A 14,877-nucleotide genomic window follows, 5' to 3' on the forward strand; every position below is an offset into this window, starting at 1 on the left:
AATTTTGTTAATTCTTTCAAAGAACCAGCTCCTAGTTTCATTGATCTGTTCTACTGTTCTTTTAGTTTCTATTTCATTAATTTTTCTCTGATCTTTATTATTTCTCGTCTCCTACTGGGTTTAGGCTTTATTTGCTGTTCTTTCTCCAGCTCCTTTAGGTGTAGGGTTAGGTTGTGTATTTGAAACCTTTCTTGTTTCTTGAGAAAAGCTATATTGCTATATACATTCCTCTTAGGACTGCCTTTGCTGCATCCCAAAGATTTTGAACAGTTGTGTTTTCATTTTCATTTGTTTCCATGAATTTTTTTAATTCTTTAATTTCCTGGTTGACCAATTCATTCTTTAAGAGGATGCTCTTTAGCCTCCCTGTATTTGAGTTCTTTCTGACTTTCCTTTTGTGATTGCATTCTAATTTCAAAGCATTGTGGTCCAAAAATATGCAGGGAATGATCCCAATCTTTTGGTACCAGTTGAGACCTGATTTGTGACCTAGGATGTGATCTATTCCAGAGAATGTTCCATGGGCAGTAGAGAATAATGTATATTCTGTTGCTTTGGGATGGAATGTTCTGAATGTATCTGTGAAGTCCATTTGGTTCAGTGTGTCATTTAAAGTCTTTATTTCCTTGTTGATCTTTTGGTTAGATGATCTGTCCATTGCAGTGACTGTGGTGTTAAATTACCCTACTATTATTGTATTGTTGTCGATGTGTTTCTTTGCTTTTGTTATTAACTGGCTTATATAATTGACTGCTCCCGTGTGAGGGGCATAGATATTTACAGTTGTTAGATCTTCTTGTTGGATAGACCCTCTCAGTATGATACAGTGTCCTTCCTCATCTCTTATTATAGTGTTTGGTTTAAAATCTAATTTGTCTGATTTAAGGATTGCCACCCCAGCTTTCTTTTGGTGTCCGTAAGCATTGTAAATGGTTTTCCACCCCCTCACTTTCAATCTGGGGGTGTCTTTGGGTCTAAAATGAGTCTCTTGCAGACAGCATATCGATGGGTCTTGTTTTTTATCCAATCTGATAGCCTGTGTCTTTTGATTGGGGCATTTAGCCCATTTACATTCAGGGTAACTACTGAATTTAGTACCATTGTATGTCTGTAAGGTTACTGTTACTGTGTATTGTCTGTGTTCCTTTCTGGTCTATGTTACTTTTAGGCTCTCTCTTTGCTTAGAGGACCCCTTTCAATATTTCTTGTAGGGCTGGTTTCATGTTTGCAAATTCCTTTAGTTTTTGTTTGTCCTGGAAACTTCTTGTTTCTCTTTCTATTTTCAGTGACAGCCTAGCTATATATAGTATTCTTGGCTGCATATTTTTCTCGTTTAGTGCTCTGAATATATCATGCTGCTCCTTTCTGGCCTGCCAGGTCTCTGTGGATAGATCTGTTGCCAATCTAATGTTTCTACCATTGTAGGTTACAGATCTCTTATCCCAAGCTGCTTTCGCGTATTTCTCTTTGTCTCTGAGACTCATAAGTTTTACTATTAGATGTCAGGGTGTTGATTTATTTTTATTGATTTCGAGAGGGATTCTCTGTGCCTCCTGGATTTTGATGCCTGTTTCCTTCCCCAATTTAAGGAAGTTCTCTGCTATAATCCCATTATATACCTCTGCCCCTCTTTCTTCTTCTTCTGGGGTCCCAATTATTCTAATATTGTTTTGTCTTATGGTATCACTTTTGATACTTATGGTATACTAATTCTGCCCTCGTGATCTAGTAGTTGTGTATCTCTCTTTTCCTCAGCTTCTTGATTTTCCATCATTTGGTCTTCTATATCTCAAATTCTCTCTTCTGCCTCATTTATCCTAGCAGTTAGAGCCTCCATTTTTTATTTCACCTCATTAATAGCCTTTTTGATTTTGACTTGGTTAGATTTTAGTTCTTTTATTTCTCCAGAAAGAGTTTCTCCATGCTTTTTTCATGCCCAGCTAGTATCTTTAAAATCATCCTTCTGAATTCTAGTTCTGACATCTTACTAATGTCCGTATTGATTAGGTCCCTGGCATTCGGTACTACCTCTTGTTCTTTTTGTTGAGGTGAGTGTTTCCGTCTTGTCATTTTGTCCACAGGAGAATAGATGAATGAGAGCACAAAATGTTAAGAGGGTAACAAGTACCCCAGAAAAATATACACTAAAGAAATCAGGAGAAACTCTGAAACCAGGGGAAAAGAAAGAAATAATAAAGGAAAAAGAAGAAAAAGAAAAAAATAAAAACAAACAAACAAACAAAAAACAGAATATGATCAGATATTATCAGGCTGGTGCATAGTTCAGTGCCACACACTAGATTTTGGGCGTATTTTGGTCTGTACCAAAGAAAGTACCTCTCAAAATTTTAAAGAAGGAAAAGCTTATATATGTACAAAAATAAGGGTAAATGTGCTGATGGGATGGAATATGACTATAAAGATGAAAATTATATAAGATTTTATAAAAGGAATTGATAAGAAGTTGTTTGAAAAAAGAAAGAAGAGGATTTAGAAAAAAAATAAAAGGGAGAGAATGTGATCAGGCAGGAGACTAGAACAAAGCCATACACTAGAGATTTAGAGTATATTTTGGTCTGTTAGAAGAAACTGTATCCCAAAATTTTAAAGAGAGAACAACTCATATATGTATATACCAAAAATAAGGTTAACTACTCTGAAAGGATAGACTATGACTCTAAAAATGAAAAATAAAAAAGATTTTTTTTAAAAAGGGATTGATAAGATGTTGGTTAAAAAAGGGAAAAAGAAAAATTAAAAAAAAGAAAATTAAAAAAATTAACTTTGAAAGACTAAAGAATCATGGGAAAAAAGCCATGAATTCTATGTGCAGTATTCCCCCAGTGCTGCCGTTCTGCTGTTCTCATTGATCGGTAAACTTGGTCTTGGCTAGCTGTTCTTGCTGATCTTCTGGGGGAGGGGCCTGTTGCCATGGTTCCCAAATGTCTTTGCCAGAGGCGGAGTTGCCCCGCCCTTGCTGGGTCAGGGCTAAGTATCTGCTCAGGTTTGCTCTCGGGAGCTTTTGTTCCCTGCAAGCTTTCCATATAGCTTCAGAGGACAAGAGTGAAAATGGCGGCCTCCCAATCTCTGTCCCGGAGGAGCCAAGAACTCGGGGCCCCACTCCTCAGTGTGCCCCCAGAGAAAAGCAGTCAGTCACTCCCGTCTCCCCGGTCTCACCCGGCCTGTGACCGAGCGTTTCTGTCTCTGGCACATGACCCTGTGTGGAGTCTCCAAACCCCGCAGATCCCTGCGGTGTGCTCCCACGCCACTCCTCCCAGGGGAGGAAGGGGAGTCTCCCCAGATCTGCCACTTGTTGGGTCCCTGCTGGAAGAGCAGTGGCCTGACTGTGCCGTGGATCACAATTTATGGCCACCCCAAGCTGAAGCACCACTCCTCAGCTCCGTCTCTGCAGGTGGCTTCCCTGCTCCGATACCTGGGAGCTCTGCCGCACTCAGGCACCCCCGGTCTTTCTGTGACCCCGAGGGTCCTGAGACCACACTGTCCCCGTGAGGGTTCCATCCCCAACTTAGTCACTGGAGCGACATCCCTCAGCAGAGCAGACTTCTAAAATTTCCGATTTTGTGCTCCGCTGCTCTATCACTTGCCAGTAGAGGCTGACAGAGGCTCCCTCCCCCGCCATCTCTCTTCCCTAATATCACCTCGGATTCACTTCTCCGCATGTCCTACCTTCCAGAAGGTGGTCGCTTTTCTGTTCAGAGAGTTGCTGCTATTCTTTTCTTTAATCTCCTGTTGAGTTCGTAGGTGTTCTGAATGTTTTAATCCCCATCTAGCTGAATTCCTGGGACCAGGTGAAATTTAGGCCTCCTACTCCTCCGCCATCTTGCTCCTCCTCCCTTAATTTCATAATCTCCAGCCACTTTTCAGATAAAAACCAAAGTGATATCTCAGTCTGTAGTCTAGCTTTCTTGTGTGTGTTAGTTGGTCGTCTGTCACTGGTTTGGTCTCCTTGCTACTGTTTGTCAAGGTCAGAGAATGTAGAAACATCCTATGAAGTGCATGGCCCAGGCTTCAAATGGGTTTATCCAATCCTTGTGTGACATTGCTTTGATCTGGCAGCTTTTAATCTGCTTTCTTACTGTCCATGGATCCCTTTAAAATCACCCTACTCTAATAATGCATACACTCACAAATATTTAATTTTTGAGCTTTAGGTTCCCGGTTTAAAAGCCCCTGCTCTAGAAGCTTTATAAGACAAAAGTTTAAGACAGTTTTACTTTTATTTTTGTTACTCTCTGTGCACTCCTGTCTGTGGAACTTTCATACTTTTTCCCAGTCTACTTGTCTGCCTCTTTTTTTTCTTTTTTAACTTAAGTGTCTACCTTCTTCCCCCCATACCTACTGTTTCTAATACCATGAAAGCCTAGAAGATTTATCCAGTAAAACTGGGTGTTCTTTTTTTTAAATTAAGTTTAATTTTATTATGTTAGTCACCATACAGTACATCATTAGTTTTTGACGTAGTGTTCCATGATTCATTGTTTGCGTATAACACCCGTGCTCCATGCAGTACGTGCCCTCCTTAATACCCATCACCGGGCAACCCATCCCCTCACCCCTTCCCCTCTAAAACCTTCAGTTTGTTTCTTAGAGTCCATAGTCTCTCGTGGTTCGTCTCCCCTTCCGATTTCCCCCCTTCATTTTTCCCTTCCTTTTCCTAATGTGCTCCATGTTATTCCTTATGTTCCACAAATAAGTGAAACCATATGATAAGTTACTTTCTCTGCTTCACTTATTTCACTTAGCATAATATCCTCCAGTCCCATCCATGTTGATGCAAAAGTTGTGTATTCATCCTTTCTAATGGCTGAGTAATAGTCCATTGTATATATGGACCACATCTTCCTTATCCATTCATCTGATGAAGGGCATCTCGGCTTTTTCCACAGTTTGGCTATTGCGGATATTGCTGCTATGAACATTGGGGTGCATATGGCCCTTCTTTTCACTATATCTGTGTCTTTGGGGTAAATACCCAGTAGTGCAATTGCTGCATCATAGGGTAGCTCTATTTTTAATTTTTTGAGGCACCTCCACACTGTTTTCCAAAGTTGCTGTACCAATTTGCATTCCCACCAGTAGTGTAAGAGGGTTCCCTTTCTCCTTCTTTTGAGAAGTGTTTGTTCATGTCTTCTGCCTAATTTTTGACTTGATTATTTGTTTTTTGGTTGTTGAGTTTGAGAAGTTCTTTATAGATTTTGGAAATCAGCACTTTGTCTGTAGTGTCAATTGCAAATATCTTCTCCCATTCTGTGGGTTGCCTCTTTGTTTTGTTGACTGTTTCCTTTGCTGTGCAGAAGCTTTTTATCTTGATGAAGTCCCAAAAGTTCATTTTTGCTTTTGTTTCACTAGCCTTTGGAGATGTATCTTGAAAGAAGTGGCTGGTGTCACAGAGGTTACTGCCTATGTTCTTCTCTAGGATTTTGATGGATTCCTGTCTCACAAACTGGGTGTTCTTTGCTTTTCATTTTGTATAAGTTGTGTGAGAGAATTTCTATTTTTCTTTCTGAGGTTACCGAGAAAATTTTAGATGTTTGTGTTCATTTTATTATAGTCCCCCATTAGTGTTATAGCAATCAGTTTGGGCTTGCAAGCAATAGAAACAAACTCTGGCTAAATCAGGCAAAAAGGAATTTGCTGGAAGGGTATATGTACAGCCACCTTTGGAAGCATTGGGCAGGCTGGAGTACCAGGCTTACAAAATGTGTAGTAGGAACTAAGGGGGACTGAGAAATTAAGAAACCTAGCCAAGGTCCTGCCACAGGAATGGCCGGTTCAACTGCTACCATTAGCATGGCTACCTCTGGAGCCTGGGATAGTATTTCAACTGTTCCTGCTCCTTTGCATTGATCTGGCAGGATTCACAGTCCTGGGATGAAGTATCTGCTCATCTGAGGCCAGGGTACATGTGCATGCTTTAGCTGCCAGGGAGAGGAGGGAGGGGGGAGGGGAGAAGGTAGAATTTAGTATTTTGTGCCTTCCATTGCAAGTGGGAGGTAGAGCCCTCACTTTCCTGCAGGATTCCATGGTGAGTTATTGCCCCCATATAAATGTGGTATTTAAATGCTGGAAAGCCAAAAGAATGACAAATGCCCACTACACATTTTTTTTGAGGTACAATTATTCTTACTAGAAAGGAACAATATTTCAAATCCCTGCTTCAACCTTCTCGTCACATAGTCAGAAAAATCGATGCCTGGATTTACCTGGCATTTCCCAGACTAGCCTTCGAGTAGAAGGCCTCCTGCTTGCCAGTGTCACTGAGGCCCAGACTTGACTCTCTTATGTCATTGGAGAGAACACAGGACTGGGCCTGCCTTGTGCAGTCCCCAAAACTGTATCCCCTAGAGCTTCATCAGCAGATTTTGGTTGGAGCCCATGATACAATCCTGACAAATGGGAAGCATAGAGAGTTTGATGCAGGAATTGAGAGGACGTTTTCCTGATTCTTAAAAAGAGATTCTTGGGAAGAAATTCTGTCTCTTTCCTCTGTGCAATGTCCTGTCTGAATCTGATGGTTGGGATTGCTTGTCCCATCCAACTTCAGACCCAAGCATGAAGGCAAAACACAAATAAAGGTGAGGCCAAACAATTTCTGGAGAAAAAGAGCTGCAGCTGTCCTACCTTCTTATAATAGGAAATAATAAATCTTGTCATTATAAAGGTCATTCTAGGGTGGATTTTTTATAATTTGCAGCTAAACACAAATAAACCAGTCTATATATCTTTGGATTTTATTAAACTGTCCTTTTATGTCCTGAGGAATACATCCTTTGTGCAGTTAGTCCTCTGTTTTAACATGCTCAGGGGCTCATTAGTAGGAGAGCATAATTATTCCATGTAAACATGTAAAAAGATGATAGTGCTTTACTTCCTTAGCTCACTTTTTTTTTAATGTTCTTAATTCTTTTTTTTAAAGATTTTATTTATTTATTTGACAGAGAGAGAGGCACAGTGAGAGAGGGAACACAAGCAGGGGGAGTGGGAGAGGGAGAAGCAGGCTTCCCGCAGATCAGGGAGCCCGATGCGGGACTCGGTCCTAGGACCCTGGGACCATGACCTGAGCCGAAGGCAGATGCTTAATGACTGAGCCACCCAGGCACCCCGCTTCAGCTCACTTTTTCCTTTTCTCCTGTTTACTTATTAGTCCCATTGGCTTTTGTACATGAAAAATTGTGGATCATGTCACTTATTAGCAAAGAAAGTAAAAAGAAAATGGTCTCCTACCCAATAGTTCGGTCTTTCAATGACATCATATGCAATTGCCTATATCAGTGCAAGTTATATAGCTGACATATATGCACTGAAATAATAAATTATGTCCTATGTTAGTGTTTAAATATGACATTTTGGAGGAATCTGATGGATACGAGAAACGTCTCTTGACAGGACTGTCAGTTGTTAACAGAAAGGCATACTGAACAAGGCAAGTCAAAAATCACACAAATATATTCTGCATTTGCTGTGTACCGGGCTGAACACATAGATGCTGGCTAAACAGTGGTCAACAGGAGTAACGAGGATTTTACTCCCATGGGGTTTACAGAGTACGTGGGCAGTCAATCTGATGAACAAGCAGTTGTAACACACTGGGATAGATGCTCTTATATGGTGCAACATATGAGAATATAAGAGGGGTATGTAACTCAGGAAGGAGTGGGAATGGCTAAGAAAGGACTCCTGGAAAGCATGTATCAAGCCTCACTCCTAGAGATTGAATGGGCTTGAAGTAGGTAAGAGAGAAAAGCATATGTGGAGAAGGGCTCGTGCAGGGGACTAGAAAAGGGAGAGAGGATGCACAGGCATCTGCAGAGAGCAGGAAGTGGCTAAGCGGAGGCAGGGGGCAACAGAGTAAGAGACAGGATCACAGAAGTACAAAGGGAGCATTCCTTTAGAGTGTTAACACAGCTTCTGAATGCAGCAGGGATCCATGTGTGCATTTGATGAAAGCTCTTCTGGCTGCACGGCAGAGACGCGACATGAAAGGGACAGAGCAGAGGCAGTGGCCGTGCTAGTCACCCAGAGAGGCTGTCAAATAGGAGGAAGGAAAGCGGAACCTGGAGGGAAGATTTACGATGTGGGTCATTACTTGAATATGGTGGAAAGGGAAAGAGAGGCACCCAAGGGGACTGCTTGGTTGAGGTGGATGGAAGGTCATCACTGGGGAAGGACTGCCAAAAGGAGCTGATGTGGGGGAGGACAGTGGATTCAGCTTTGAACATGGCTCTTAGTTGTCTGTGGGGCATCTAGCAGACCTTGGATTTGGGTCAGGAGTTGTGTGCACAGGTACGGGGTTTGGATGTGGGCTGGCGTCTCTGAGTTCCAGTATTCTGATTTATTAGATGATGATGGTGATATCTACCTCATAAATGTCATGGGATTGAACGAGATAAAATAAAGCAACTCAGAGGCAGATATTGTTTTCATGAGTTCTGTTCTTTGGTTATTATTGTCAGTGATGCTTTTCCTTCTGTCACTGTTTCCAAATGGTCACCTGAAATGATTAAAAAGATTATGGCAGCTGATGTCTGCCGAATACTTACTGTGTACTAGACACTCTTGACCCTTCTAATACTGTACAAATATTAAATCATTTATTTATTTGACAGAGACAGACACAGCGACAGTGGGAACACAAGCAGGGGGAGTGGGAGAGGGCGAAGCAGGCTTCCCGCTGAGCAGGGAGCCCGATGCGGGGCTCGATCCCAGGACTCTGGGATCATGACCCAAGCCGAAGGCAGACGCTTAACAACTAAGCCACCCAGGCACCCCTAAGTCATTTATTCCTTAACATAACTCTGTGAAACAGGTACTTCCATACCCAAAGAGATTAAGCAACTTGCCAAAATCACGTAGCTAGGAAGTGTTGGGGTGCAGATTTGGACAAAGGCAGTCAGACTCCCTTTCTTGTACTTTATGGATGAGAATGTATTTTTGCTAAATAGGCCTTTGACTTTTAATCAGTTTATAATGTTGGTTTTGTCCCTTAAGAATATTCTAGTGGTCATCTGTTTTTTTTTTTCTTTTCAACAACTCCTCTATTTCTGAAATTCTTTGTATAGTTAATATTAAAATATTCTTCTACTTTATATCATAATGTCAAATCCACTGCTGATTGACTTTCATACACATACATATAAACATAAATTTCCATTTCGGATTCATAACTCCAGCCATTTTCATATTCATCGACTTGTAGGCTTGAAAGGAACTTAAAATCTTATTTAATTGCATAGCAAATGTTTAAATTCATCTTGTCAAGTAGTTTTTGTACCAGGACTTCTAGAGTTTCAGTCACAGAAACCGTCCTCCACAAATCCCATTTCAGTTTCTGTCCTTGTTCTCAGGAGCCTAGTCTCCCCCGCCACTCCCCCAGCACCTGACAGCTACTGGCACATGCAAAGTACGCCATATATTTTGTGGAATGAATGAATAAATAAATGATTGATTATCAGAAAAACCACACTGACTATTCTGTAAGTTTCTTGGTAATTCAACAAGGACAAAACACAATTTCCTTCACTTAAAATATGACTATTTTCGTGCAAGAGGAAGGCTAAGATAACTAAGGAAAACACTTGGGGTTTATCTGATTTTGGAAAACAAGAGTTGACTTATAGAGAATTCCAGTAACACCTGAAAACTGGGACTGCTGGGAATCCAAGAAGGTGCTCTCTGCCCTGACTTTCGAGGCAAGCAAGTTGGAGCTGCTTCCTAAGCCCAGATAATTGCCACTTCAGCCTGCTTGAAATGGAAATTTGAACTTTGTTCCGAATTGGGGAGGGAACCAAGAGCCTGAGTTGATGATCAATGTTGGGCCAATGCCAGCTCATATCATGAACAGCTGGATTTTTATGTTCTGTCTGTGAAGAGAATCCTGTAGTTGGGTATCGGACCTTTCAAAGTCCATGGAGTATTCCTTTGTTTCCTCTTTGGGATTATCCTAGCCGCACTATCCATAAGCCAAACCCAATAAATACATAGTTCTACTGTTGATACTTTTTTTCTTATCCCATTACTAAAATAAAACTCAAATTTATGTTTCATAGTTCCTATTGTTCCCAGATTTATTCATTTAGGTACCAAAAAAGCATGGAAGATAATGCTGACAGTTAAATCTGAAATAATTTATTTAAATCCTGGTCCCCGAGTTCTAATGGAAAATGACTCATATGGCATATTCAAAGCCAAAAGTGGAATTCAGATTGGTTATTTGGGGTTGTATTTTTTTCAATAAAGTTATTCATAATCCCCAATGACGATGATAAATTTGTGGTTGCTAAGTTAGTGTTGGGCATCGCATCTTTAGAGTCTGATTAGGTGGGAGTTGCCATTTTGCTGCGCTGTGAATTGCCAACAAAGTTGTATTTCAGAAAAATTTCTTCACCAAGTTTAATTATCCCCAAAGTATTTTACTCTACACAAAGTACTGAAAAGAGTCAGCAATTTTTTTTTTTTCATTTTCAGTACTGTGATGTAAATTTGGATTTTGTCTACTACCTACATGTTGTAGAGATGATGGAATTTCAAATGCAGGAGACCCTCTGTTTTGTAATCTAAAACACTATTTTCTGTTCATTTTTCCATTTTGGATTCAGAAAAAGAATAACACAAATTGGCTGTAACCAAATCACATATCCACAGTGACATAAACCATGCTTTGTAGAAGGGAGCAGGCATGAGGTAGATAGAAAGTGTGTAGGTTTAACTACTAGTGGTGGAAACTGGGAAATGGGAAGTCCTACACTCAAAAATATTAAATAAATTTAGGATTAACTTTTTCTTATTAAGTATTAATATGTGTTTCAAGCTCATGGAAATAAGTATGTATCCTTTTTTGTATTAGGCAGCCTGTCCCTTGCAGGGAGACTAGGGAACTGGGCAACTTGTGGAGACAGTCGTTTCTCTTTCAGCAAAGCAATTCCTCTTCACATCAGCATATATCAGTCGGGTTTCTGTTGTTGTTTTTTCTTTTCCATAAAACAATTTGTTTTTTTCAACACTTCAACAGGAAGGCCTGATGGGGAAGTTTCTCCTAAATGTTTCACTGCAGAGGTAGTTTCTTTAAAATTGCTTGAGGTTGATTTGTTAAATTAGAGGAAGGTCTTTGACCCTGGAAATCCATAAGAAGTGATTATGGTTATGAAAATAATTTCTAAGAGACCAGCATTGTTTGATGAGTTAGGAAATATGTTACAGTTAAAGCTCTTTGGGATATTTTAAAATGAGATTCTTTATCTTTTTCCCCGTCTTTCTCCTTGTCTTCATATTAATGAAATTCTAACAAATAGAAATTATTAATTGAATTGAGAAATAAGTGTGTGTGTTGGAAATTGCTTAGCCTCCAAATTGTAATTATAATTTTATATTCTTTGTAGGATTATTTAACCATTCATAAGTATGGCAACGCAGCCAGAAATGATCTCTGGAATACACTATCAGAGGTAAAGTATAGGAAAGTATAGGAAGCTCGAATACCAAAACCTCCTCTTGAATATTTGAACTGAGTTTATAAACCACTCTTAACTTTTATTGACACTGACAGTTGTTTTTACTTTTTATATTTTCTCGTATTGCTTTATCATTTTATTTTTGATATATTATAAAAGTAATGGGGTTTAAAACTACTTAAACTACAAATGGTAGTAAAACATACCTTGCCTACTTTCAAACAAGACAATACTTCTGAAATATAACGTTCATATTGTGTCAGATATTCATGTATGAGAGAAATATTGATGTTAAAATAGTTTTTTCTATAGGTGAATAACAGATATTTAAATTTGGTACTGGACATACTGGGGATACTTAATGATGCTACAAGTACTTGTTTTAACAATCAACTATGTTTTATCTTCCATTAAGTAAAAACTTTAATGCTAATAAAGCTTTCATTTCTCTATATATGCATGAAGCTTAATTTAAGGCAAGGAGATTAATTTTACTAATGCGTTATATTAGCTTCACTGATTTTACATGTTTTCATCCTTAAGTAAATCATAAAGGTAAAAATAAAAATGGTTTAACGTTAATTATGTTTATAATTCATGTTTATAAAACTAATTTATACAATTTGGGTTATAAAGGCTTTAAAACGGAATGGAAAATTTGTAAATATACAAGAAGTAATGGATCAGTGGACACTCCAGATGGGTTATCCTGTTATCACCATCTTGGGAAATTCAACAGCAGAAAATAGAATAATAATTACCCAACAACACTTTATTTATGACATCAGTGCTAAAACTAAAGCACTTGAACTTCAAAATAACAGGTACAACACTCTTTTACATGAAAAAACAATTGCTTTTATTCTTGGGTTTCACTTTGCATTTTTAACATTTTAAAAAGATTGCTAGCACAATTATAAAATGTAAGCGAAATATGGTTTTCATTTCTTTATTTACATATGGTGTTTTCATTTTGATTCCTCTTTTACTCCCATTTCCAGATATTTTAACCATCAAAGTGACAGCACACCAAAGTTATTTTGTTTAAGCAGAGTTTAAATTATCATGGTGATTTAGAAAAATATGTGATTTTTTTACTTTTCCCTGTGAATGTTTGTTGAATTAAATTCAAGAAAGTTAAGATGTAGTGAAGTCAATTAGATGGAATGGAGCAAACTGAGATTTATAAAATAGATGAGAATAGAAACTAACAATCCAGAAAGACTAATTAAAACAAACAAAAACTACAACTAGACTAGTATCTGAGCCAAAGGAACTCAAAGTAGATCCATTTTTAAATGGTCTAAGTATCAGTGCTACTTAGCATCAAAATATGTTCTCCTCCCTCATTTTCCATATGTAAAACCGCTGAACAGACAACACACATAGTATTTTTATTTGTTGTTAAACTTTCTTTTGAAACTCTTATTTAATTACTGAAAACAGCATGTAGTGTTTCTTTTCTACTTCGTGTTTTCTTACTGTATGGTGTCTTGTTAAAGGCTGAGCCAAAGAAAGATAATGCAGTTTAAATCAGTTCATTTCATTTTTTAAAAGGTGCCCTAAGAAAAGATTGGAGAGGGGGGGGACAGAAGGGATGGAATTTAAAATTAATAAACAAAATGAAGTGTTTGGATTAGGTTGGTCATGCTGTCTCCCATTACATTGGCATATTAGGACTCTGACTTTATCGTCCACCAATATGTAGGCGGTATGAAGCATCAATTGTTTTTGTTTTTTTTTGTTTTTGTTTTAATCTCTAAGAGGGATGGAAATTGTTCCCAAGTAGGCTAGCTCCAAGATGGGCTATAGGTAGAAGTGACTGAGAAATTCCTGAATGTTTAACGATGACCGAATTTGGAATGTCCTTTAGGAAAGCATTGTCTTAAATCTCCTGGTCAATAGATACATTGACTTTGGACAAACCGCCCCTGCAAGTCAACTGTTTCAACCAATGGAAGGTAGTCTTACTCTGCCGCACTGTCATGATCTGACTCTTGTCTGTCAGTGCTTCTGTATTACCCAGCCTGGATTCCGCACAGTTGCCAAATGCTGCTTCTGATTCTCCACCCTCTGGCCCTGGGCTAAACCTGCTTAGGCATCAACTCCGGCCTTGCCAGAAAGTACATAAAAACTACTTACTTGACTGTGGCAAAGTTAGAGAGATTTAGGCCATGCCTTTGAGAATGATCAGTTTGACACAAACATCACTGGTGCAGAAAAACATAAAGGACCCGCAAATGACAGAACAAATTTTGAACAAAAATACACTGTCAGCCTATAACATGCATCAGATGTATCAGCCATGAGTCTGACTCTTTAAAGGCAGAATTTCTCCCAGGCTGTATGAGCATATGTAACTTGAATAGAGCTTTGCTTTTGCTAGAGTTGTAAAATCATACGGATAATGTTGAACCCTGAGAACCTGGCATATAAAATATTAAGAGTAAAATAATGTATGGAGTCCCTTTAAGCTCGAAAATTATTTTCTATCTATTTTGAAATAATAGAGCTTGCAGTTAAAAATTTCGTATTCAATTGTATCTTATTGATCAGTTTTATTCACTCTAACATTGTAGTCAGAGCTTCAGTACCAATTCTATCAGTCCTTTGTATGTAGCCTTCCTAGGTCTTTATTATACAGTGCAAGCTGTTGATGCGGTAAAACAGTGCCCACCGATACCAGAAATCCCATGTATTGTGGATCTTTTCTGAGCCAGTATCATCAATTCTTTGTCCCGAATTTCGTAAAGGATACTAGAACATCACTACAACATGCCCAGAACTTTTTTAATGTATATAGTAATTATATTTTTCTATAGAAAGATGGTTACATAACTAATAATTGCATAGAGTTAGGTGATATGTAAAAGTGAATAAGATATTTGCTAGAATTTAGGTATTCTGGAAGTTCTGAATTTGTCTGGCTTTTTCTCTTTATCAAGTTAATACATTGCAATGTTAAGCAATGTCTCCTCATCCACTTACGGAGTTTCTCAGAGTCCTGTGCTACAGACAATTGTATTTATCTCCACAGTCATATTTTCCTTTTGTTATCGTCCTGATGACAGCAACTTCTGTAGAGTTCATGGTATCTACATTAATGCTTCACTGATATGGGTTCCATTTTGCAAAAAAGAATTTTCACTCAAGCTAAAATAAATACCTATTATTTATTTTCTACCTTAACATGATTATCAGGATAAACATTGCTTTATTATAAAAACATCAACCCTATGTATAGAGAGATAACCCCAGGGAATATCACAGAAAAAATACCTTAAAGGTTTATTGAAATGCATTTTGCGCTTGTTTTTGGGTTTTTTTCTGCTTAAAGTGAGATGACTAAAATTAAACTTAGGTAGCTGGGACACAATCTAATTCACAAATTCTTTTTCCTAATCTTTTT

At 38.5% G+C, this 14,877-nt stretch overlaps 1 protein-coding gene across 1 annotated transcript in view; it reads left to right on the forward strand.

Annotated features, from left to right (window-relative positions):
- Nucleotides 1–14,877, forward strand: part of TRHDE (thyrotropin releasing hormone degrading enzyme) — a 362,338-nt gene that overhangs the window by 264,890 nt on the left and 82,571 nt on the right. The window contains exons 8-9 of the mRNA XM_028091339.2: nt 11,397–11,462; nt 12,105–12,292. Of these exons, the coding sequence (XP_027947140.1) occupies nt 11,397–11,462; nt 12,105–12,292 (254 nt within the window). The remainder of the gene's footprint in view (nt 1–11,396; nt 11,463–12,104; nt 12,293–14,877) is intronic.

Source organism: Eumetopias jubatus, unplaced genomic scaffold (genome assembly GCF_037043125.1).
Source record: "Eumetopias jubatus isolate StellerSeaLion01/CBP00866 unplaced genomic scaffold, mEumJub1_p1.0 scaffold_8, whole genome shotgun sequence".
Classification (NCBI taxonomy): domain Eukaryota; kingdom Metazoa; phylum Chordata; class Mammalia; order Carnivora; family Otariidae; genus Eumetopias; species Eumetopias jubatus.